The following is a 25,840-nucleotide window of genomic DNA, read 5'->3' as shown; positions in this document are numbered from 1 at the left end:
CTGCGGGTCAACGACGAGCATCTCAGGAACTGGAAGAAACCAAACAAGCCGGAGTCAGCCGGCAGTGTCTACCCTCCTCAGGCAACACACGGCAGCCCTGGCGCCAGGCCCTGGGCGGGCGCCCCAGGTGGCACCTGCCTATGCCAACACACACACGTCTCGCCTGGCCACAAGGCCACAGAATCCCCCATGAGGACGAACTGGCTGTGAGGCAGCAGAGACAGCCCGGCCCAGGGCGGCCCCACCCGGGGCCAGGAGGAAGACCGATCTTGGAGTAAATACATTTATTGATACCCATTTTATATATAGCTCAATGAAATCATCTATAAATATAAAAGCACTTTTCTCTTGGCTATCACCGTGGTCCACGTAAATACTCGACGGTCAGCGCCGGCTGCAGGGCACTGCGAGTCTCAGCGCAGGCTCCCCGCCGGGACACACGAAGCCGTTCAGAGTGGCACTTATGTACTCAGCTGGTCCAGTGGCTTTGGAACGCATGACTATTGGGCATGTGGAGCAAAAATAATGTGTGAGTTGACATCAGCGGGAAGGGCATCACCCATCAACACAAAGTATGCGATTACGAGTTAACACCCCAGGCAGAGAGAGTACCACGGGAGCCGCGGCACGCCAGGCAGCACACGGTGCGGCCCCACGTGCTCACGCCGGCTCCCAGGGCACAGCCCGCCAGTGCCTGGGGGTCACTCGCGGTCACCGAACAGCACTTCTTAGAGACTCCCGAGAGCGGAGAAGTGATGCAGAGGCTGATCCGGAGGTTAAAGAAAAGGGAGCTAAATAGTTCAGTGACATGAGTGCCTCCCCTGGAAGCGGATTCTAGGGAAAACAAATTCGTCTCAAATCCCTTCATGACACTGAGCATGATCGTTATGAACACAGGAGAGAGAACCCAGGCATCCGGTGCCCCCACACGGGCGCGCATCTCCTCTCCCGGCTCGAGCCTCCAGGAAGAGACGCAGACACGCCGCCCTCCGCAGAGTCGCTGTCTTCCGGGTTAGGAGCCAGTGCACCAGTGCACCGCAAAGGTGTGAAATGTGCAATGTCCAAGATTCAAATCGGAGCGGCAGTGTTAGAACTTAAGCGAGGCAGAATTTTGAGAGACTACTCAAACGAAAGCCTACGTGAAGCGTATAAAAATCCGGTCTTTGCTATTACTTTTGACTGGAATCAATGGCAACACTCCCTGGTAAGGATGGGGACGCCTCCAGGTCCAAAGGTCCCCGTACTTGCAGGAGGGCCGAGCCAGGAGAAAGCCACACAGAGTTCCGCGGTCTCCCGAGGGCCCGGGGGCAGGCTGTCCAGAGCAGACCGGCACTTCGGCTGTGCACCGCGGCCTGCAGGGGCTTCCCCCGAGTGAGCAACTCGACCCTGTGTCTCTAGGGGCCAGGCACCCGATTCCGGCCACCCCAAGGCGGCAGCTCCTGGCCCCGGCGCACGGAGGCGGCGGCCACAGCGGCAGACTAGATGGCGGTGCGCGGCGTGCCGTTGTGCGTCAGCGCTTTCAGGCTGGGGGTGCTGGCCAGGTGACCGCAGCTCCGGTGAGAAGCCACGCCCACCTCGAACACCTCGTGGATAGCTTTCCGGAAACAGTGGAAGTTGTAGTCTATTAAACCTGCAAGAGAAAAGACAGCCAGGCCTCCTGAAGGTCATGTGGGAACTCACCTCCCAGGAAAACACGCCGGATGTTAAAACCCATAATGCCGCATGGACCCCTCGGGGCCTGGGCAGGAAGGAGTGGGCAGGCTGCATCGTGACTCTAAGCAAGGGCCCGGGAAAGTCAGCTGGAGAGACGTGCAGTGCAATCTAAAGTCCAAGTCAAACCCTGCTCCTCGGGTGCATCTCGGGGTGGCCACGGAGAGCTGAAGGAGACAGCAGAGCTGGGCTGGGCAAGCTGTGGGCACAGCCCTGGAGCCCTGGAGCCCAGGCAGTGCCAGAGCTGCAGACGGCTGCACCATCGGCTCGTGCACGCGGCTCCTCTGTGGTAGGAACTGCTCCTCCACTAACATTTTGGTTGAACAATGGTTTCAAAGCTCATGACAGAAATGGCTGCTTGCAGGCGCCAGCACTGTGGCACAGCAGGTTAAGGCACTGCCTGCAGGAACGGCATCCCATATGAGCACCAGTTCTGGTCCAGGATGTTCCACTGGGTTCCAGCCCCCCGCCAACAGCCTGGGAAAGCACTGTAAGACAGTCCCAGTGTTTGGACCCCTGCTCCCACATGGGAGACCGGACGGAGTTCCAAGCTCCTGACTTTGGCCTGGTCCAGCCCTGGCCACATTGGGGAGTGAACCAGAGGAGGGAAGAGTTCTTTTTTTCTGTCTTTCCCCCTCTTGCACTGCCTTCCAAATAAATACTCAGTAACTTTTAAAGAAATGGTTAGTTGCTGCTAGATAGCCATTTCCCCTTCCTCCTTAGAAATAAAACCCCAACCCTGCAAGAGCACCTTGGTGCTGAGCCAAAACATTAACTCCCCAGTCTTCTCGCAGTTAGATACAGCCACATGACCAATTCTGGCCAGAGGTATATGAGAATGTGTAGGACTTTGGTGACGTTTCCTTACGAGAAGGAAGATGTACTCCTTCATCTACACCTGCTGTTCCTTCTTTCTGTCCGGAACTCCAGAAGCCACTTTGGACCGTGAAGTAATCTGAAGACAGTGCTAAGCGTGGCAGAGTCGGAAAAGAGACCCCCGGGTGCTAGAGCACACCAGGAAGCCGCCTTGGACTGTCTACCTCCAGACCTCCTTCCCGTGAGGAGCACAGACTTCCCAACCCTGACTGATAAGCACTACTCGAAAATCTTCAACTTCCAACCTAGACAGCAACTTCTTCAATCACAAGAACGGCTGAGTCATCACAGCTGTCCACTATCATGGCATCCAACCAGATAACAAGTGTGCAATTTAATCATCACTCTGGTCAAATTCACATCTCCGGCATCCAAGTTTCCAATTGCTCAACTGACTTTCAGGAAAGGAAAATACCAAACGCACAGAGTGGCCTGAACGTGGTGTGCCTTCACTACTTTCCACCTGACGGGGTGACGTCGTTAGACAGCTACCAAACAGCATGCCAGAGGGTACAACGTGTCAGGAGAGCAGCAGACACAGTCCATGCCTACCACGATGCGCTGGCTGGGGCATAAAGCCAGCTACACACAGAAAACAAACCAAAACAATCTGCTGTCACGTTGGCGACCATGTGAAAGGCGGCCAAGGAAGGGGGGGCTACGTATGGGGCACAGTGGTCGCTGGAAGCCTCAGAGCAGGCGGCACTCTGGGGGTACGGGCAAGACTTATCTAGGCGGCAAAGGGGAGCAAAGCTACAAGAAAACTGCAGAAAGCTGGCCAAGAAACCACACGAGGAACACAGGCCAGCTACTGGTCTGACCTTGGGGGAGAGGGGGACACGGGAGAACTCCCGGGAGGAAGCGCGGGCGATCAGGTCTGAGGTGGACCTGAGTTAGAGGCAAATTAAAGGGGTCCTTAGACTCTGAAGTAAAATAAACTCGAAAACACAAATTTTGATCAATTCAACTCCATTTAAATCAACTTTGGAACTGGTGTTGCACCCTAGTACATAAAGCTGCCACCTGCGACAAAAGCATCCCAAATGGGCGCCAGTGCATGTCCCGGCTGCTCCACTCCCAGCCCAGCTCCCTGCTAATGCCCAGGAAAAGCAGCAGAGGCTGGTCCAAATGTTTGGGCCCTGCCACCCATGTGGGAGACACGAATGAAGCTCCTGGTTCCTGGCTTCACTGCAGCCATCTGAGGAGGAAACCAGCAGGCTGGAAGATCAATCTCTGTGTCTTTCCCTCTGTGTAACGCTGCCCTTTAAATAAACAAACTTCAAAAAAAAAAAAACTGATTTCTGGGTTAGGCATTTGGCATTGCAGTTGGAAGGCACACATCCCATATCAGAATGCTTGGGTACGGCCAGCACCGCAGCTCACTAGGCTAATCCTCCGCCTTGCGGCGCCGGCACACCGGGTTCTAGTCCCGGTCGGGGCGCCGGATTCTTTCCCGGTTGCCCCTCTTCCAGGCCAGCTCTCTGCTGTGGCCAGGGAGTGCAGTGGAGGATGGCCCAAGTGCTTGGGCCCTGCACCCCATGGGAGACCAGGATAAGTACCTGGCTCCTGCCATCGAATCAGCGTGGTGCACCGGCTGCAGTGGCCATTGGAGGGTGAACCAACGGCAAAAGGAAGACCTTTCTCTCTCTCTCACTGTCCACTCTGTCAAAAAAAAAAATGCTTGGGTTCAAGTCCTGCTCCACTTCAGATTTCCGCTTCCTGCTAATGCACACCCTGGAGGGCAGCAGGCGATGGCTCAAGGATTTGGGTCCTTGCCATACATATGGGAGATCCAGATGGAGCTCATGGCTTTGGCCTGGGCCTTCCCTGGCTGTTGTAGGCATTTGGAGAGTGAACCATCAAATGCAAGATCTCTCTGCCTTTCAAACAAAATGAAAATAAATAATTTTTAAAATTGATTTCTGTAAATAATCCAAGTTCTTGGGCCCCTGCACTCACGTGGGAGACCCAGAAGAAGCTCCTGGCTTCAGATCACCACAGCTCCAGCCATTGTGGCCGTCTGGGGAGTAAACCAGAGGATGGAAGACACCTTTCCCTCTCTCTCTGCCTCTGCCTCCCTGTAACTCTGCCTTTCAAATAAATAAATAAATCTTTTTAAAAAAAATTGATTTCTGTGCAAACAGTAAAATAAGACTGACAATCAGGGAAGTTTGAACACTGGCTAAATATTTGATGGTATTATTAAATCACTGTTGGTTTTTTTTGACTGTGTTAATGCTAATATCGTTTTTTAAAAAGCTCTACCTTTTAGAATTACCTACTGGAATCTGCAGAGGTAAAGTGATTTAAAGTCAGGGATTTGCTTCAAAATAATTCAATAAGAAAAACAGTATAGATGTGGGGTCGGTGCTGTGGTGTAGCAGGTAAAGCCACTGCCTGCAGTGCCAGCATCCCATATGGGCACCAGTTCGAGACCTGGTTGCTCCATTTTCAATCCAGCTCTCTGCTATTGCCTGGGAAAGCATTAGAAGATGACTCCAAGTGCTTGGGCTCCTGTACCTGCATGGGAGACCCGGAAGAAGCTCCTGGCTCCTGGCTCCAGACAGGCTCAGCTCTGGCCATTGCGGCCATTTGGGGAATGGATCAGCAGATGGAAGAGCTCTCTCTCTCTCTCTCTCTGCTTCTATCTCTGCCTCTCTGTAACTCTACCTTTATAAATCTTTTTTTAAAAAATTAATATAGATGTTAAAAGACTGATTTTTTTAGCAATTTAGGAATTTTATTCCCAGATTAATTATTACTCAAGAGGGCACAGCAGACATTTTATTTATTTATTTATTTATTTATTGACAGGCAGAGTTAGTGAGAGAGACAGACAGAGAAAAAGGTCTTCCTTCCGTTGGTTCACCCCTCAGATGGCCACTATGGCTGGCGCGCTGCACCAATGCAAAACTAGGAGCCAGGTGCTTCCTCCTGGTTTCCCATGTGGGTGCAGGGCCCAAGCACTTGGGCCATCCTCCACTGCCTTCCCGGGCCACAACAGAGAGCTGGACTGGAAGAGGAGCAACTGGGACAGAACCGGCGCCCCAACCGGGACTAGAACCCGGGGTGCCTGTGCCACAGGTGGAGGATTAGCCTAGTGAGCCGCGGTGCCAGCCAAGACTGGCTGATGTTGATAATTGTTGAAACTGGTGACAGGTTAAAAGGTGGTTGTAAAACTGTTTTCTCTTTATTCTTTACAAATTTACAGTTTCCACACCAAAAGCATGAAAAATAATAATCTAACTGGGAGGAAGATATCAGGAAACAAGACTGAACACACTGATGAGAGCTGGCCATGAGATAGCACACGGAGATTGTCGGTGTGAGGCTACTTTTGTACACACCTAGAAATGTCCTTTACTGAAAAGCTTTATAAAACTAGAGAATAGAATAGAGAAAAATAAAGAAATTCTCAAGAATCAGTACCCAAAAAAAGTATAGAAGAGCAAGCAAACTACAAAGAAGAAAACTGAACAGGCATGTAAAGGCGCTTACCCCAATGAAAGACCTAAACATTAGAACCACAGGAGGCACCACTTCACACCTACCAGACGGAGTCGCACAACAACACACACCAGGAAGGACACAAAGTGGTAAGAACTCCCGTACAGCACCATGAGGGTGACAGAGGGAAAGCCACTCTGGAGAGCAGCTGGCAGTGCTGAGCAGATCCGTTCTCTACGAATTCCACTCCCAAATACTTACTCGAAAGAACTCTCCACAAACACAAAGGCAGACTTGCTCATGAGCCTCTGCTGCAGAACCACAGGTAGTCTTTAAAGGAACCCATACGTCTGGCAGTATGAAAACAAACTGTGGTATACTCAACCCATAGAACAGAACGTGGCAGTGAACACGAGTTACATGTCATCAGTGTGGTTAAATTTCAAAAACCCTGAACGCACAGAACAAGCAAGCTGGAGAAAAGTACTTACATTTTCCTATCGTTTATACAAGATGTTCAATACTCTGTACTGGTTAGCGATAGATAAAGGGGTAGGGATCTGCCTAGTGGCCCAGAGGCCCACAGTGCAATGCTGGAGTTCTATTCCCATCTCAAGCTCCTGAGTCCGATGTCTTGCCAATGCACACTCTGGGAGGCAGCAGGTGACGGCTCAAGTGGCTGGGTCCCTACCACTCACGCAGGAGCCCTGGAAGGAGTTCCCAGCTCCTGGTTCCAGCCCCAGCCCAGTCCAGGCCCAGTTGTCCAGCTGTTACAGGCCTTGGGACAGCACAGGAGCTTTCTCTATTTCTTTCATTTTGCAAAAATTTCTAGTTTAAAAAAAATATATATATATATGTAGGTGTGTATATATACATACATAAAATGTGTGCTTTCCATGAATTTGTTGAAGCACCCACATACATATTTTTGATTTACCTAAAACAACTGTGTATATCTGAACTATTTCATTAAAAGCTAAGGTAAAAGAAGGGGACTTGCTACAGTGAATAACAGGGCACTGGGGCCGGCGCTATGGTGCAGTGGGTCATGGCCTGTAGCGCCAGCATCCTATATCAGTACCAGTTTGAGTCTGAGCTGCTCCACTTTGGATCCAGCTCCTGGGAAGGCAGCAGAAGATGGCCCAAGTCCCTGGGCCCCTGAACCCACTTGGGAGACCCAGAAGAAGCTCCTGACACCTGGCTTCAGCTTTGCCCAGCTCCAGTCATTAAGACCATTTAGGGAGTAAACCAGAGGATGGAAGATCAATCTCTATCTGTTTCCTTTTCTGACTCATTCAAATAAATAAATCTAAAAAAAAAAAAAAAAAAAAAAAACCACACACACACAACTACTACAGATCTCTGAGGAATTAACAAAATAAATTCTCTGAAAACTAGTCTGCCTTTGGGATAAAAGACAACAAACACTAGATCCTCAGTATGTTTGTCAAACACATGAATATTATCAAGTAGGCGGTCACTGCAGCACCACGGGCCTAGAAGAGCTGGACTAGACTCACTGACAGCGGAAACAGAAAGGAAACCCGAGAAATAGTTCCAAGAAACAAATGAGCCTTGGTGAAAATCCCTGTATGTGCACAGAAGAGCGAGTGAGGGAAACACGAGATCGCCTCCGTGAGCAGCTCTGTGAGGGCCTCTTCAGGAGTCGCGCAGTTACCTGACTGCAAGGGAGCTAAGCTTGGCCCCGGGAGTGGGGTGGTCCAGAGTCACGAAACACAGGAAAATCACCGTCAATCAAGGATGGACACAACAGCTAAGTGCTCAAGACTGTAAGTGAAGACGTCTGACAGTTATAGCTCCAAACACGAGCTGGAACAGAAGCCCAAGTCAGAGCTGGAGATGTGAACTTTTCCATCAACCACACCTGGAAGATTCATGGAAGCCAGGGGCTGGAGGGGCTGACCTGGACAGCAACGAAGGAGACAGAACACTTGGCTCTGAAGCACACTCAGGCCTGAGAAGAGTGTTCAGAGAATCAGACTCACAAAGCAACCCAGCGAGGAAGTCCCAGGAAGACAAAAAGGGAAGCAAGTTTTGGGAGAGGAGGGAACAACAGGGTCCCAGGCTGCAGAGACTGGAGAGGCTGCAGAACGAGAAAAGGCCACAGGATGCAGCAAGAAGGCAGCAGGGAGCCTCCCAAGGAGGCTTTCAGGAGATGGGGAGCTCACTGCAGGCAGGCAGTGCAAAGCAAGAGAGGCCAGAGTAGGAAACTGGCCAAGACAAAAGAGCAAAGGAGGAAGGAGAGTCTGGACTCCGTGGAGGGGAGGGACAAAAGTAGTTTGAGATGATTTTCTTTCTCCAAGACAACCATCTGTCTACCCTGCAATATTACTTTCTCTTGTTTTCAAGAGCTCAAAAAATTGAGACCAAGAACTTAACATAAAAAAGCTCTTTAAAATGCCATTACCTTTTCGTTCAAAGCTTTCTTCCCTAAGAATGCAGACCAGTGCCAAAAATTTCGTCACCTCCTTTAAATAGAGGACGGTCGTGTTGTTCAGCTTGATGATTGCCATGGACTCTTTGTCATAAGCACTTCCACTGCCATCTTCCTTTAACCTGTTTTAAAAGAAAGTGCTGCTCATTACAGGTTTCCCAAGCGTTCGGTCACATGTGATTTGCACAATGACAACCCTTGCCACCCAGGTTCCTGAGTGTCTCTTGAGAAATACTAATACTGGCTTCATCTATCAGAACAGGGCTGCCACACAGGCACACAGCCCCCAAACACAGACTCTCAGGGATTCCTCTCAGAGCAGCAAGTTCCTCACGTATCCTTTACTGTCACAGGTAATCGGGCATTTGGAGAAAACAGGGGAGACACGTGTAGATTTTAACCAGGGAAATGACAACACAGCAACATCTTGCCAGATGGGGCAACCCACCGCCTTGGCTTGCCTGCACCCTAAGCCCCGGCTAAGGTGCCTCCTTCTCTCTCTACCTCCCTCAGATCACAGGGCCTCTGTAGCACTGCTACCACCAAATAATATATCCTTCAAGGTGTATGCTGTATGGCAGGACAATCATACAGTTTCTAAAAAAAAACATTCATTTTATTCATTACAAAAAACACACAAGAACAGTCAGAGCCAGAGACCTGTGGCAACTGTTGAAATCAACTGATAACAAGGTCTGTGTTCTGACATCCATCCTGATGTGCTTGCTTAATAAAAGTCTAAGGGTTGTCTAGTTCTTTAAAAAAAAAAAAAATCAATTATTTTAAAGAGTTACAGAGACAGGAGGAGAGAGAGAACTTCCATCTGCTGGTTCACCCCCCAAATGACCACAGTGGTCAGGGCTGAGCCAGGCAGAAGCTGGAAAAGCTATCAGCCAGGAGCTTCATGTGGGTCTCCTACATGAGCAGCAGGGGCCCATCCTCCGCTGCTTTTCCCAGGCCATTAGCAGGGAGCTGGATCAGAGGTGGAGCAGCCAGAACATGAACTGGCATTGCAGGCGGCGGCTTAACCTGCTATGCCACAACAACACTGGCCCCAGGGTTGTCTAATTCTTGCTAAGGATTAAGAATTGTCAGAATTATCTTTTCACAAAAAGTATTTGGGGGCCAGCACTGTGGCAAAGCAGGTTAAGCTGCTGCTTCTGACACTGGCATCCCATCTGGGCACTCGTTTGAGGCCTGGCTGCTCCACATTTGATTCAGCTCCTTGCTAATGTGCCTGGGAAAGCAGCAGAAGTTGGCCCAAGAACTTGGGCCCCTGTACCCACATGGGAGACCCAGATGAAGCTCCTGGCTTTGGCCTGGGCCCAGCCCCATCCATTGTGGCCATCTGGCAAGTGAATCAGTGGATGGAAGATTTCTCTGATTCTCCCTTTCTCTAGAACTCTGCTTTTCGAATTTAAAAAAAAAGTACTTGCCTTCCCAAACAAGGTGAAGAAAGGGAGATATTTATGCTAGCAGTTAAGACAACCTGCACTTCAGTCCCAGGTTCAACTCCTGGTTCCAGCTTCTGACAATGCAGACCCTGCAAGGCAGAGTGCTGGCTCAGAGTGCTGGGGGGTTCCTGCCACCTGCACATGGGAGACAAAGGCTGAATTCCTGCCCTTAGCTTCAGCCTTGGCCCAGCCCCAGTCGTTCCAGGATTTTGGGGAACAAACCAGCAGACAAAAGCTCATGCTCTCAAATAAATTTTAATAAATTAAAATTTTTTAAGGCAAAGTTTTTTTAAATTAATGGAAAACACATATGATAAAACTACAAATCTCAAAATTTTGCACCAAACTTACAATTTATTTTTTCCACAAAAACTTTTTTAAAGATTCATTTATTTATTTGAAGATCAGAGTTAAAGAGGGAGATCTTTCATCCACTGATTTACTCTCCAGATAGTTGCAACAGCCACGGCTAGGCCAAAGCCAGGAGCCAGGAGCTTTATCCAGGTCTCCCATGTGGGTGCAGGAGCCCAAACACTTGAGCCATCTTCCACTGCTTTCCCAGGCACATTGGCAGGGAGCTGGATCAGAAGTGGTACAGGGGCCAGCACTGTGGCAAAGCAGGTAAAGCCACCGCCTGCAGTGCTGGCATCCCAAATGGGCGTCGGTTCAAGACCCAGCTCCTCCACTTCCGATCCAGCTCTCTGCTGTGGCCTGGGAAAGCAATAGAAGATGGCCCAAGTCCTTGGGCCCCTGCACCCACACAGGAGACCTAGAAGAAGCTCCTTGCTTTGGATCAGTGCGGCTCCAGCCATTGCGGCCAGTTGGGGAGTGAACCAGTGGATGGAAGCCCTCTCTCTCTCTTTGTCTCTCCATCTCTCTGTGTAACTCTGCCTTTCAAATAAATAAATAAATCGTTAAAAAAAAAAAATGAAGTGGTGCAGCCAGCACTCAAACCGGCACCCATATGGAATGTTGGCATTACAAGCAGCGATTCTACCTACTAAGCCAAAACTCCAGCCCTGATAGTTAAGACTATTAGAAAAATATGGCTATCTGAATCTGAATCAAAATATGCTAAGGCAGAAGTACGGCAGTCTTAACCAAAAAGAACCAGAGTTGGCCGGCGCCGCGGCTCACTAGGCTAATCCTCCGCCTTGTGGCGCCAGCACACCGAGTTCTAGTCCCAGTTGGGGTGCCGGATTCTGTCCCTGGGAAAGCAGCAGCAGATGGCCCAAGTGTTTGGGACCCTGTTACCTAAATAGGGGACTCTGATGGAGCTCCTGGCTCCTGGCTTTGGCCCAGCCCTCCATCAGCCATTGCGGTCATCTGGGCAGTGTAACAGCAGATGAAAGATCTGTCTGTCTGTCTCTTCCACTCTCTGTGTAACTCTTTCAAATCAATCTTTTTAAAAAGAAAGAAAGAGAGGCAGTTACAGAGACAGAGAAAGATAGAGAGAGAGAGACGCAGAGATAGATAGATCTTCCATCAGCTGGTTCACTCCCTAAATGGCTGAAACGGCTAGTGCTGGGCCAGGCCAAAGGCAGGAGCCTAGAATTCCATCAGGGTCTCCCAAATGAGTGGCAGGGGCCCTAGCATTTGGGCCAGCTTCTACTGCTTTCCCAGACGCATGAGTAGGGAGCTAGACTGGAAATGGAGAGGCTAGAACTTGATGCCAGCATCACAGGTAGCAGGTTAACCCCCCGTGCCACAAAGCCAGACCCAATGTATGTGGTTTTTTTTTTTTTTTTTTTTTTGACAGGCAGAGTGGACAGTGAGAGAGAGAGACAGAGAGAAAGGTCTTCCTTTTGCCGTTGGTTCACCCTCCAATGGCTGTCGCGGTCGGCGTGCTGCGGCCAGCGCACCGCGCTGATCCGATGGCAGGAGCCAGGTACTTACCCTGGTCTCCCATGGGGTGCAGGGCCCAAGCACTTGGGCCATCCTCCACTGCACTCCCTGGCCACAGCAGAGAGCTGGCCTGGAAGAGGGGCAACCGGGACAGAATCCGGCGCCCCGACTGGGACTAGAACCCGGTGTGCCGGCGCCGCAAGCCGGAGGATTAGCCTAGTGAGCCGCGGCGCCGGCCCTAATGTATGTGTTTCATAACATATCTTATACTGAAAAAATTTTTACAACCAAATTGATTATTAAATTATAAAAAAATCAGTTCATTACAGTTTTGATCTGTTAATATTAAAGAAAATGTGGATGGTCTAGTCATTTTCAAAATTAAGAATGGGGAGCATGAAACTTTACTGAATAATAGAGTAAGCAAACAAGACACTTCATTTTCATTATGAAGAGATCAGAAACAAAGGAGAGCATGTCATCACTAAAGTAACAAGAGCAGGCAGGACAAACGCACTCTGCTAGTAAGAGGCAGCTGGAGAAAGACACTGACAGACGTGGCAGGGAGGCCAAGGTGAAGGGCAGGATCCGAGACAAAGCAGTTCAAACTAAGGGAGCAAAGAGCTGGGTCAAAAGGTGGAGGCAGGTATTAGAAAGCAAAGAGCATCGGAAAGCACTTGCGGAATTCTGACGTGAACATCCCCAGAGCAATCAATCAGCTATGACAGGGAACAAAAACTGGGAGTGGCTGCTGAAACGCCAGTAATTCTCCAAAGCATCATCCCTGTCCTGGCCCAGAAATCACTTCTTCACTGGCTTTTGTAAATTTCTGTGCAGAGTTCAGCACATTTACATGAAGGCAGAGCTTATATTTTAGTATTGATTATGGAAATCCAGTTGTAGAGGTCAGATATTTATTTGTAAGTCCTTCTAACATCCACAATTCCATTATTATGACTCTTTGCTCTCTGAAAGAGTAAGAATCTTTCATTTCACAAGGCCTCAGGTTAAATCAGGAACCAACACTCACTTGTTTACTGAAATCACTGTAAATAATCGCTTTTCGATCTAGTTAAGTCCCAGCAGCGAGAAGGCACAGGACAAAACCCCAGACAGTGGCGGGAGAAAGCCAGCCTGAGTCTGCTTTCTAAGACTGCTCTCCGAGGAGACCCCACAGCCCACCTGAACAGAAACCATTCTGCAACCTGAAGCACCGGGATGAGAGCGAGCGGCCCATGCCCGAGGGTCCCTGCCAGAAGTCTCGGAAGTTAGACCCTTTTCAAACAGCTAGTTGTTTGCCACCTGAGAGGCTGCAGGAACATGTATGTAACTTACCCATATATACAAGACACATCGATTACTACATCAATCATGTCACAGCAAAGTTCATAAGACTGCATATCCACAGGGGAACTGTCTGTTGCAATGTAGATTTTGCTGACAACGTCAAAGAGAAAAGCTTTTTCAATACCTGAATTCTTGGAAAAACAAAATTGGGAAAGTATTCAGTATTTTTTTAAGAATCACAATGTGCTAGTTATCAAAGATCTTGAATTTTTAAATAACAGCCAAGATCATTTTTAATTATACAATCCAGAATTAAAAAACAAATAGTACTTGAGACACTTATGTTATCTAAATTCTATTATCTAAAGAATAAAAGTGGAATTACTTCTCTGCCAAATGACATAATTGCACACATCAACAGTTTTTCTTTCAATGACCAACCAAACATTTGACAAAAACATTCTCGAAAAATCAAGCTATGCTACATTTTCAATAATCTTTTCTCATTATAATAGGTTTCAGATGTGAATGACCTTGTAATCAGGAAAAATACTTTACGTGCCAATTAGCAAAAGATAAGAGAATTACAATTTGATGTCAACATCAAGTGTAACCCAAAGACCCTGAAGAATCAAAGTGGGAATCACATGACGGAGCCCTTTCAAAACAATGTTTGGAGGGGAGGCACTTGGCCTGCAGTTAAGCTGGTGGCAATGCCAGCATCCCATAGTGGGGTGCCTGGCTGCCGACTCCTGGCTCCAGTTTCTTGCTAATGCAGATCCAGATAGGCAGCAGTGAATGGCCACAAAACTGTGTTCCCACCACCCACATTGCAGACCTGGATTGAGCTCCCAGCTCCTAGTTTCAAACACGGCTGGCTTCAGTACTCTAGCCACTGTGGGCCCTTAGAAGGTGAACCGGAAGATGGGAGAATTCATTTCCCTGCCTTTCAAATAAATAAATGGCTTTTTTAAATAAGTAATGTTTGGAAATATAATAGCTAAATTATAAACTTACTGGGGAGCTTTCCTTTTTTTATTAAGCTGACTCCCCAAAATAAGAATGCAAAAAATACCAACATTACAGTCAGCAAAAGGAAAAGATCAGTTTCTCAACGTAACCTCCAATAAGGTAGAGATGAAAATAAAACCCAAAATCCAGCTTTTTCCAGTTGCTACTCTTTCTTCAGGCAACAGACATCATGAAGGCATTTTCAATTAAGCAAACACGAGGAGGACCCTTGTGTGGCCTAGCGCCTAAACCACAGCCTGGGAAGCGAGCATCCCATCTAAGCGCCAGGTCAAGTCCCAGCTGCTCCATTTCTTATCCAGTTCCCTGCTAATGCACCTGGGAAGGCAGCACCAGCCTGCCAGGTGCTTGGTTCCCTGCACCCACATGGGAGACGCAGAGGAAGCTCCTGGTTTTAGCCTGGCCCAGACCCAGCTGCTGCAGCCATTTGAGGAGTGAAGCAGTAGACGGAAGATCAATTATCTCTCTCTTTCTGTAACTCTGCCTTTCAAATAAAACAAATCATAAAAAAAAGAGGAAGATTTTTCATCAGCTCATTTTAAAGACTAAATACTAAGAATTCAAAACATGGCCAGCACCACGGCTCACTTGGCTAATCCTCCACTTGCAGGGCCAGTACCCTGGGTTCTAGTCCCGGTTGGGGTGCCGGATTCTGTCCCAGTTGCTCCTCTTCCAGGCCAGCTCTCTGCTGTGGCCCGGGAGTGCAGTGGAGGATGGCCCAAGTGCTTGAGCCCTGCACCCCATGGGAGACCAGGAGAAGCACCTGGCTCCTGGCTTTGGATCGGCACAGCGCGCCAGCTGTAGTGACCATTTGGGAGGTGAACCAATGGAAGGAAGACTTTTCTCTCTAACCCTATCAAAAAAAAAAAAAAAAAAAAAGAATTCAAAAAACAACAACTCAAGCCATTATTTCATGATCTTACTTTTTATTTTACGTGTGAAGTGTGTCACTAGCCTTTAAGCTTGATTCGGACTGAATCATGCCCCATTTTTAGAGAATGTGAAGACATACATATATTTAACAAAAATGTAATCAGAAACTATAGCAAACTAAGTAGCTCACTTACTGATATAAAGATATTTAATAGGTTTTCCAAGGTCGGCAGTTGTGGAATGAGTTTCTGCACCACCTTACTAAAGGCTTCAAATATTGAATGGTCATAGATACTAGTCAAATAAAAGCTGAAAAACACAACACAGTTTAATTAATGACAAATACCTTAAATCCAGTGACAACTGTCATAATATGTACAATTTTGTCTCTTTTTTCTTCTTCTTTAATATACAAGTATTTTTATTTGACATGTAGAAATTTTAAATCATTTAAGTTGAACTATCTTGTTCAGAAATGCAGTCTCCCACCTGCTCTGTGACTACCAGTCCCTTCACTGAGTCTGCACGGATGGCATGCAACTGAGGTGGTGCCCGAGAATGCGTTTGCAGATACAGAAACTAAACAGCCATCCAGGTCTTTAGAGCCTGACCCCAAAAAGCTTCATTTCTTCAGAATATAACGGAGACAAAACCCAAGCTTCAAACCCAAGAGAAAGCAAGAAAAGATACATGTATGAAGAGCACAATTCAGCTTTCTGCTAAAGTGTCACCTCCTGGAAAAGTCCTTCCCTGACCACCCTGCCTAAAACGGTAGCCCGGCCCAGCGCTTCCTGCTCCTCTCCCCCACGTGCTCTCACGCACAGCACGGCACTTAAGGCTCCACTAGACACTGCTCTGTGGGGCTTCGGAGCGGTGTCACTCCTCAGAGCCTAGGCTCCACGAAGACACCCTGTCTTGCTCATGGCTGCCAGCTGACTGCCCTACACGGAGTTTGTATTTGTCGAATAAGCACATAAAATTGCTGCTCAGAATGCATGCGGACAGCACACTCAGGAGGATGGGAGGCAGGGCTCCACGGAGAACAGCAGGAGTCTGTAGGCCTGCGGGCACGCACAGCAGGGAATTACATGCGTATCTAACAGAACACTTCCCGGACAGGGACAGACCTTCAGCAATTTCAGCATGGGGGCAGTTCTACTTGCTTTTGCACCCAGGGAGTGTACTCTTCATCATACAGCTGCGTTCATGACACATCTATGTACACTTTACAGTCAGAGACACAGGACCGTGTGTATGACTTCACAGGTGACCTAAAGGTACTTTCCAGAGCCGACCTAAGAACCTAACCCTGTGCAGGAAGAGGCTACCCTCTGCACAGAAGATCACTGAAGCAGCCAAGGCCAGGAGACCCTGCAGGCACTAGGGCGAAAGGAGCATGTTAGTGTTTCCTTTAGGCAAGAGGGTTAGCAGGCGGAGAAGGTCCTGCAGGGCTTGTGAGGCTTGGAGGTGGACAGGGAGAAAGAGAACCTGCACAGCACAGGGCACTTTCATAAGCTGAGTTTCCAGAAACTGCAGATCAAATACAGCTTCAGCCACAGGCCTGCTAGTACTAAATAAGGCTTGCTACAAAATTCGACTGAGGTTACATGGGGAAAGGGATGGTGCCTAGCATACGGGTGGGATGCCTCGGAAAGGGTCACAGACATGGAGTAAAGAGAAGCAGATGAGCCACGGGCACTGGGGGACACAAGACAAGCATGGCTTCAAATCCAGGTGAAAGTTAACAGTGAACATCCAAGAAGTAAGATTCAGACATGTTCCAGGGCAGCACCTTCACCTTCTCTTACACACAGTGCTTACATTCTGCTTTTTTAAATGTGGATTACTTGTAATTTTTAAAAATATAATCCAGGCAATCCACAGGTCACTGAAGTATTTCTACATGGCTTCCTGGAATAATAACTGAACAATACTGGAGGCTGGAAATACCAGCTTGGGCCCATGGGGAAGTCACTACGAGGGAACAGGGGTAAGGAAACCACACTTGTCCCTCTCCCTGCTCTTCCCTTAAGCTCTTCACTTTATCAACAGAACATTTTTTCTTGAGTACTCCTCCATTTTCATTTCGGCCTATATCATCAAAAAAAGTAACATGCATGGAAATATTCATCACGCACTCTCAGCGCCAAAACACAGAGATGATCGATCCTATCTAGGAGGTGTTCTATAGTAATAACTTCTTAGTGATATTTAATTATAAAACAGCAATCCTTCAACTGAACAGCAGCTCTATGCAAACTTACAAGTAATCCCCCTCCCTAATACAACCGTTACAATCTCATAATATCAAGCTTTAAAAACTGATAGAGTCAGTGCAAACTTGAAAGTGGACTCCCTGCAAGAGGCTTGTCCTACTGAGAGCTCAAGCTAAAGACGTCTCCAACACAAGTGACAGATTCCTCCTCGCACTGAGATGATCAAAGCAGCAAGGGAGCCCCAAAGCAGAATAATGTCCTGAGCAGAGGGCTGACTCCAGTCCCAAGATGCACTGGCAAAAGCGCCACTGAAGACACTTCACGTGACTTCAGTCACCAGCAAAGAGCAAAGGAGGTGGGAAAGTAACTTCTCAGGAACACCAGGCCCCCACAACATTCCCAAAGGGCAAGGGCTGAGTGGCAGCAGAAAGCAACAGTGTTCGTGATGACAGAGATGGGAATACATTTACACGGCTCTCAGGGCTCTCACAGCAGACACACACGTTGTTACCTAAGATGGAGTTTTTCTAGCCCAGCATCTGCAAGGTCATCATTGGCCCTTTGATGAATGTCCCTCTGTGTTTCTATTTTGTGATCATCAGACAGACCATCAACTTTGTGAATAAAAACCTCAAAATTCATGTCTGGGTTAACTTTGTAGGCTTTAGAAACAGTAATGTGAAGTCTTGTTAAAGCCTCCATGTAGTCATCCTGTAAGTCAGAACAAAATATTTTTTAAAATCTTACAAAAGTCAAATAATGAGTTAAGAAAGCCTCAAACCACTTCGCTCCCCAACCACAAAATACGGATGATTCTAATTACTCACAAGCATTCAAACGTTCAAATACACTGACTTACACTAACAAATATCCCTTCACGTTGTTAAAAAATTCAGCTACCAAGTTAATGCTTATAATTTTTAAAACTGACAATATAAAGAAATTAAAAAGGAAAAGGCCATTTCTTCCCAACAGAATTGTTCTGAAGTAATCCCAGCTCTGCCATGTATTAGCTGCGTGGCTGTAAGCAAGTCATTGAACTCTGTGATCCCAGCTCACTCCTCTGTCAAACTGCAATTGCAGAATGGACCTCACAATACCGTGACAACTGAATTAAGTTGCATCATGTATGTGAGAGCACATGTGATGGGGACTGTCACTCAGAGCACGCGTAAGTTTAAGCTTATAAAAAGTAAGCTTCCTCAGGGACAGGGACACAGCCAATTCATCTGACCCCCGCCACAAATAAATATTTCTTGGACTAAATCTAACTTGGAAGTTAAGGACACGATTCACTCAAGTATCTCCTGACTCAGTTTGCTTATTCCTCCTTACATTTTGAGCACTAATGGGATCTTTCCAGTGAGTGACATCACTAGCGTAATAATTAATGAGGTACAGCAATATCTATGAGTAACCAATAAAAGTGGAGAATCAATGTTAACTACTCATTAACTAAGACTCGAGGGTGTAAAACGCATCTTGTAATCATCTGGTACTCTGTGCTCCATAACACTGCCCACTCCCAAACCACCTCTGTAACACCTCTCACGCTGTTACAGAATCCACTGATGATGAAATACGCTGCAAGCACACGACAAAACAAAGAACCTTCCTCTGCTGCCACATCTTTGTGCCCTAGGGAGAGACGTAAGCATCATCATTCCTAACTACCTGTGCGTCAATGACATAGATCAATGCTCCTGTTCCCCTGAAGATCATCTCATAGTCAAAGGTTGGGTCAAAAAAGTCCATTTGCCCAGGAAAATCCCATATCTGGAAATTCACAAAGGAGCTATTGGAAATGTCATCTTTGTAAATCTTGTTGGTACTTTCCAGGAAGAGGGTCTCATTGGGTGACATCTTATGAAACACCACCTGTCAAAAGAAACAAGAAAGTTTTATGACTATTAAACTGTACAACTTGCATTCAAAATTCCACCCTGGATTAACACAAGAAAATTTGGTCCTGTAGCAAAAAAAAAAAAAAGGGAAAGTTTAAAAAAATCTAAATTCACTGGTATTTACTATCATTGTATTATGACAAAAGAGGGCCTCAAATTAATTTCCATTAAATCTATTTTGGAGTTGAATTTTTGTTTTTGCTCATTTTTGTGCATCGATATTCAGTACTAGTAGTAGCATCAACTCTCACCACCACTGGTTTTCGGGGAAAGAACAAGATTACAACGTATTAATTCTGCCAAAATCTGCTTTAAGATTATGAAAGATGGGGTGGGTGTTGTGGCACAGTGAATTTAGCTACTGCTTGGACACCCATATCCGAGCACCTGGTTCAAGTCTGGGTTACTCTACTTGCAATTCAGTTTCCTACTAATGTGCCTGGGAGGTGGTGGATAATGGCCCAAGTGCTTATGTCCCTGCCACCCACAGAGAACACTCCGATGGAGTTCTGGCTCCTGATTTCAGCCTGGCTCAGCCCCTGTTGTTGTAGGAGTTTGGGGAGTGAACCCCAAATCACTTCACCCCATCCACCCCCCCACTACTCTGCCTTTCAAATAAATAAATCTCTTTTTAAAAGTTATGAAAGCTTTATGGCTGAAATTTAAGAAGTTTTGTCACTCCACTTACTTGAGGGGAGGGAGCTGCAGCACAGTTTAAGCCGGAGCTTGCCTGCCTCCCGCATCAAAGTGCCGGTTTGAGTCCCAGCTACTCTGCTTCCAATCTAGCATCCTGCTAATGCATTCTCGGGGCAGCAGGTGACACCTCCAGTGCTTGGGCTCCTGTCACCCACAGGAGAGACCGGGCTGGAGCTCCCAGCTCCGGCTTTGAACTGGCCTGTTCCAGCTGTTGCGGCCATCTGGGGAATGAACCCGGAACATATCTACATCTCTTGCTCTGACTTTGAAGCACATGAAAATAAACAAACATTTGTTTAATTACTTGAAAGTCTACCTCAGGCTCTGAGAAATAATAAAAAATGAAATGGACAGTCTTGCCCTGAGATTATAACCTTGTAGGAAAAATAAAATAAGGGCAGCAACTATACCAAGAAGAATGTGAAAATGTCCAGGGAGCGAGAGCTAGGAGATGACAGGGGAAAAGCAGCTCCATGGGGGTGGGGGGCTGACAAAGGCAATTGTTACAAATCACAAAGATCTCAATCCACAGGTTCTCACATCAAACTAACCTGAGTTACTTTCTGTAAGAGAAAAGCGGACAGATAGTTCCATGGTTTCACCACTAGAAAATGAGAATTAAAATCAGCTTGCTAAAAAACCCACTCTTAACTGTGCAGGTGAAAATCAAGGTATCACACGGTATTCCTGCAAATTGGGAAAGTTACTTCGTGAGAACGTGGCGTGTGCAGCAGAGGGGAAGGGGCGGCGGGCCCGGCTCCCTCCGGGGAACCGTCCCCCGGGCCACCGTACTTGAGAAAGTTCACGGGAAATGGAATGGAACGTCTTCTGTTGGGGAAGATGCTCTGAAATCCGTGCAGTTTCTTTCCTAGTACGCAGTTCCGTGGCCTTTCCGAAGGCCCCTTGTCTCTCCCTCTCCCTAAAAGGCGTGCAGCCCTGCGTTCCTTCCCACAGACCCCAAGCGTGGACAAACGGGCTGAGGTCGCTCTGCAAAACCTCCCCCAAGTCTTAGAAGATTCTGGTTGACCACCTGCCCGCGGGGGGCGACCGCCCGTCACAACCCTCACCGGGACCTAAGCAGCGAACAGGTGCAGCGGCGGCAGAACCCGACTCCCGGCGACGCCACTGGGACCAAGAGTAGGCGCGGGGTCGCTCACAACCCCCCGCCGCGGCTCGGCCAGAGAGGGGAACGAACCGACACCGAGCAGGGGCAGACGCCCGTCAAGTTCTCCAAGGGAGCACTGGAAGGCTCGTCTCGGTTTCGTCAATGACAGGGGCCGGGTCCCAGGGGGCGGAGGTCTCGGGCGGCACCGCCAAGCGCCTGCCTCCCCGCGGCCTCTCGGGTGCCGAGGTCGGGGTCCCGACGCACGCCGCGCCCCAGACTCGCACGAGGAGAAGAGAAAGTGCGGCGGGCCGGGGCGCCGGGCTGGCCGCCGCCCTCCCCGGCCTCCCGGCGGACAGCACCTGCGCACCGGGCAGCAGGCAGGGCCGGCGCGACCCCACTCACCTTCTGGATGGAGGACTTGCCGCTGCGCCGCAGCCCCATGAGCAGAATCCTCGGCTTGGAGCTGTCAGCGCCCCCCGGGCCGCAGCCTCCGCCGGCCCCCGCCCCGACCCCGCCGCCAGCCGCCGCCGCCTCCTCTTCCTCCTCCTCCACGCCGTAGCCGAAGTCCTTCGGGAACGAGTCGGCCGCGCCATAACTGCCGGCCAGGGGAGCCTCCTCAGCCCCGTACTGCAGGGACATCGTGCCGGACCCGGAGCCGGAGCCGCCGCCGCCGCCCGCGCCCTGACAGGCCAGGCCAGGCCGAGCCAGGCCGACGCCTCCCCACTCCGCTGCCGCCGTCGCCGCCGCCGCCGCCACCGCCCCCGGCAGCCACCACCGTCCGGCCCGCCCCCGAGCCCGGCTCTCATAGGCCCTGAGCTGGGGTCAGGCCCCTCATTGGTCGCCCAAGCTGCCACTCGGGAGCAGCAGGGTCTGCGGTGCCTGTCACGTGCCCGGAATCACCTGACTCGCAGCGGCCGAGGGGGGAGGAGGAGTCACGAGGAGGGCGGCCCGGCCGCGCCTCTCGCCGGGCTCCCAGGGCCTCTGCCCTCCGCCCCAGCCCGGAGCCCGCGCGCGTCGGGGTCCTCGCTGCTCCCCTGCCTTCTGCCTGGCTGCGAGAGCACCGACGGGGGAGATGCTGTCTGTGCACCTAAGGGTGGAGAATCGATTGCCGTCCTACGGTGGCGCTCGCCCGACCAGTGTTTATGGATGCCCGCGATGTCCTGGGAACCTACTAAGGGGCACAAAACTGGAACCGACTCGCACCCTGCCTGTCCTCAAGTTGCCGGGAGATGACAGAGCGCGCGGACCTCCCGTGAGTAGCCGCGAGCCGTCGTAGGGCAGCGATGGGCACAGGTGAAAATCTCGGAGTTGGGAGGACGAGGACGTCTGTTAGGGGGTGGCGTCGGGGCAGCTCTAGCGGGTGGACGTGAGGTATGGAGGAGGAGCCAAGCCTGAGGGCGAAGCCTCAGTCCAGGCAGGCAGGCAGGCAGGCAGGCAGGCGTCTGTGTGGTGGCCTGTTCTAGCAAAGCGAAGCCAGCGCGACCAAAGGAAAAACAGCTTCCCCCTTCAGCAAATGGCTTCATAGTGGGTACTGCTGCCACTTGTAACTCGACGGGACTCCGTATCCCTCCTTTCCACCTAGTCAGAGTGCACTTCTCCAGGGAAGTCCGTCCCCTCTCGGGACACTGTGTCTCTGTGACCCCCATCAGATTGGTGACCAAGGGAGTGACGAGAGCAGAGCAAATGCTTACCACCAGCTGTGTCTGAGAACGCTGTAGGAATGTTCGCTTTCAACCATCAGGCTCTAGAACCGCAACCTTAACGAGAGGCTCCTCTTAAAAGCATAGCCCTGATACATTTAAAGGGCAGGGGGCGGTGGCATCCTAAACTGGTAGACTTGGAAAGGCAAGCACACCCATGCAAGGTCTGCAACTTTGGGGAAGTCCAATCCTAGGAGGTAAAGGCAGCCCAGCCTCTCAGCTACACTGCAGAAGGCACCGATGATGGTCCTCCCGTGGTATTCATGGGAACTGGACCCCCCAGGACACCAAAAGCTGCACACACTCCAGTTCCTTGTGTAAAATGGTGTACTATTCGCGTGTAGCCTATACACACCTTCCATATACTTTATATCATCTCTAAACTATTTATAATACCTAATACAATTTTCAAACGATGGTTTGTTGAATCCGTGGATAGGGAAGGCTGTACAGATCCAAAGGAGGCGGGCTATCTCATCAGGCTGCCTTTCCCAGCGTGATGTTTTCTTGTTAAAGCCCACAATCTCCTAGACACCAACTACAATGAATACAGGAGCCGCCTTCATGTTTTTCATGACAGCCCCTCGTAGATTTCAGTCATCATCATCACCCACTTACTCTTTTCTATCCCAAAGGTTCCTTCAATTATTCCTTCTATAGCATTGGTCGATACAACTTTACGTAATGATGCAAATATTCTGCATCACTACAGTTCAACATGGTAGCCACCAGCCACATGTGGATTTAGCCCTTGAAATGATGTAGTTTTTTTACACCATTTTCACTTAATTTTAATCACCATGTGTAACTAGTGGCTACCCTGTAGAGAGCACAGCCTTGTATTTTCAAATCTCATCTCCCTGTTGGTCACCCTTATTTAAATTTGAGCTTCCTGACACCCTTCAAACCCAACACTAGCCAAAGCAGTCTTCAAGAAGACTATTTTAGCACCTGGACAATATTTCTAGTAATGCTTTCCTGGGCAGATTTTTTTCTTAATTATCTATAATGTGTCAGTGGTCTACACTGATAATCACTGGGACTTGTAATTTCTCAGCAATCCTAGTTCTAAACTTGTATAACTACATTTTCTAATCTAAATATAAGACTTGATATTTCAATTTCTTGGTTTAGCTCCAGCAGTTTGGGTACTCAGGTTGTTAGTCATTTTAAAGCTTGTTTCAATATAATCTACCAACGAGCCCTTCCAATTTTGTGGCACTTACAGATTTGGCGTTTCTCCCATCTGGTCCATATGTAGTCCTTTACAGTTTGCAAGGCACTTTTACATCCATTATGTTCAATCTGATCCTTACTACTATCTTGTGAGGTAGGCAAGACATAAAATCCCTATTTTATAAATAAAACCACAGAAGCATTGCAGGAACTGATCTGCTAGAATCCATTTTCTGTTCTATCGAGCATCTTCTGGTATACCGGTCTTCATCCAGATTCCTGATAGAAATATGGAGGAGGACTCCAGAGCCCAAGGTAAAACAGCACTGGCTAGCACAGCAGTTTAAGCGGGTCCGTTCCACCTGAAAGTGTGATTATCCAACCCACACTTACCACAATGTCCAAAAGGATGGTACAAGAAACAGACACCTAACTTACTGACAAATATTACTGCTAGGCCCCTGAGAAAAAAGCAGATGAGGGTGGCTGCCAGGAAAACAACTTGTACTTGTCTGTATCCACAAAGAGGCTGTCATACTAACTGCTTAAAAAGCCAAGTCTCCCTGTCTTCCAAAACCTTCTTGGGGCCATGTTTTATTATTCATATGGTTGTCAGCACATCCTAACCCACACTGTAACTGTTTATATACACATCTCATAACCAACTTCCAGTCACTCATCTTTATCACTCCCAACACTGAGCTCACTGCTGCCCATGTAGGAGGCACTCAACTTGGTAAGAGAAATCTATCCAAGTAGCATCTGGCCCCCCTCCAAAAGCAAACTTGTGACTAAGAGACACACAGACCACTGCCACATTCCTGCCAACATGACTGATTAAAATGCCCTTATAATTGGCTTGGTCACAGTTCCCAGCAGGCGCCAAGGTTCTTGTTTGTTAAACCAGCTTTCCTTGGATCATTTTGCTATCTATATGTGTTTTTACCAAAAAATACAGTTTCTCTAACAACAGGGATCGAATACATGAAATAAAAGCTTCTTTAAAATGTCTATCCATGAGGAAAATAAGTGATCAGTAAAACAAATATCTAACTACAGGTCTTCAGGACAAAAGGACTGACAGGCAAGAACATAGTGCATTACCATTTACAGATCTTTCACATACATTCTCATTTGATCCTCACAACAACCCTGTGAGGTAGGCAGCACAGACAGTCTTCTCATTTAACAGATGAAGAAGTATCTCAGAACACTAAATTGATGTGCCCAAGTTCTACAGTGAGCGCACAATTTGTATTAACATCATCAGTCTAAAAATTCAGCACCCAGTCTCCTCTCATATTTGCCCTACCTACTTCACAGGGATAATGAAGATAAAATGAATTCAAGGTTACAAAAAATATTTTAAGGAAAAAAAGCACTATGTAATTATACCCACAAACTCTAATTTCCCACAATATATGGCTCGTTCCCCATCGCATCCCAGCTTGTGCACAAACCCCAAATTTCCTATTGCCTCTGTTCTTGTGCTCAGTTAAGCAATGCAGTAAGGCAGGAAAACAGTGTGGTCCTGTTTAAAGTCATATAAATTACAATCAGGGTAACTGCTATTCTTAAGCAAACTGAAAAACACCACACAGAAAGGCCAGTGTGCAGCTAGGACTCACTGAGGCACAGAGCAAAGCAAGGCAACAGTATCAGATAGGGCACGATTGCATAGAAGGAAAATGTGGTGTCAGAGTTCAGACTGGCACACACAGTTCTCTAAGGCAAAGTGGTGGCAAAGAAGAGCTACTTGTTCCTCATTACAGAAACAAGAGCAGAAGATTCATGGGAACCCGCTGCAAAAGCATCTTGAATCTCACAGATCTCTCTAGCTGCCTACAGCAATATAAATGACAGTGTCATCTTCATTTTAAAGAGTGGCTGTAGCTGTGCTCATATCCTGAATTAAACTAATAGCCCCATGCTAACCTCTGCACCCTCATTCCTCAGCAGATTAATAAACAGAATGTCTTTAAGGTAATGGATTAGATGGCTGTATTTGGTGGGTTTGGTTTTGTTTTGTTTTCAGGATTTACTTTGGATTCTCCTGGTGTAAGACCC

General features: G+C 48.3%; 1 protein-coding gene and 1 long non-coding RNA gene across 2 annotated transcripts in view; one reads left to right on the top strand and one right to left on the bottom strand.

The window, feature by feature from the left end:
• Positions 1 to 269: 269 nt before the first annotated feature.
• Positions 270 to 21,536, bottom strand: RRAGC (Ras related GTP binding C). The gene is made up of 7 exons (XM_002715735.6): positions 21,300 to 21,536; positions 18,867 to 19,070; positions 17,704 to 17,903; positions 15,171 to 15,285; positions 13,123 to 13,265; positions 8,462 to 8,610; positions 270 to 1,630 (listed from the first exon to the last, which is right to left on the bottom strand). The coding sequence occupies exons 1-7, from the start codon at positions 21,534 to 21,536 to the stop codon at positions 1,479 to 1,481; spliced, it is 1,200 nt and encodes a 399-aa protein (XP_002715781.2). The 3' UTR covers positions 270 to 1,478.
• A 76-nt stretch (positions 21,537 to 21,612) lies between these two features.
• LOC138850675 (uncharacterized) overlaps positions 21,613 to 25,840 on the top strand; it is a 60,318-nt gene continuing 56,090 nt past the window's right edge. The window contains exon 1 of the long non-coding RNA XR_016237401.1: positions 21,613 to 22,149. This is a non-coding gene — a long non-coding RNA (uncharacterized LOC138850675). The remainder of the gene's footprint in view (positions 22,150 to 25,840) is intronic.

This window comes from Oryctolagus cuniculus, chromosome 7 (genome assembly GCF_051225735.1).
Source record: "Oryctolagus cuniculus isolate XC-2025 breed Fujian yellow rabbit chromosome 7, ASM5122573v1, whole genome shotgun sequence".
Classification (NCBI taxonomy): Eukaryota; Metazoa; Chordata; class Mammalia; order Lagomorpha; family Leporidae; genus Oryctolagus; species Oryctolagus cuniculus.
Note: the sequence above shows the minus strand (reverse complement) of the source record. Positions and strands in the feature narration are given on the sequence as shown.

Coding starts and splice junctions, on each gene's coding strand:
- RRAGC (XM_002715735.6), bottom strand. CDS start 21,536: ATGTCCCTGCAGTACGGGGCTGAGGAGGCTCCCCTGGCCGGCAGTTAT. Junction 19,071..21,299: donor GCAAGTCCTCCATCCAGAAG/GTGAGTGGGGTC, acceptor TTCTTTTGACAG/GTGGTGTTTCATAAGATGTC. Junction 15,286..17,703: donor CTAGAAAAACTCCATCTTAG/GTAACAACGTGT, acceptor TGTGTTTTTCAG/CTTTTATTTGACTAGTATCT.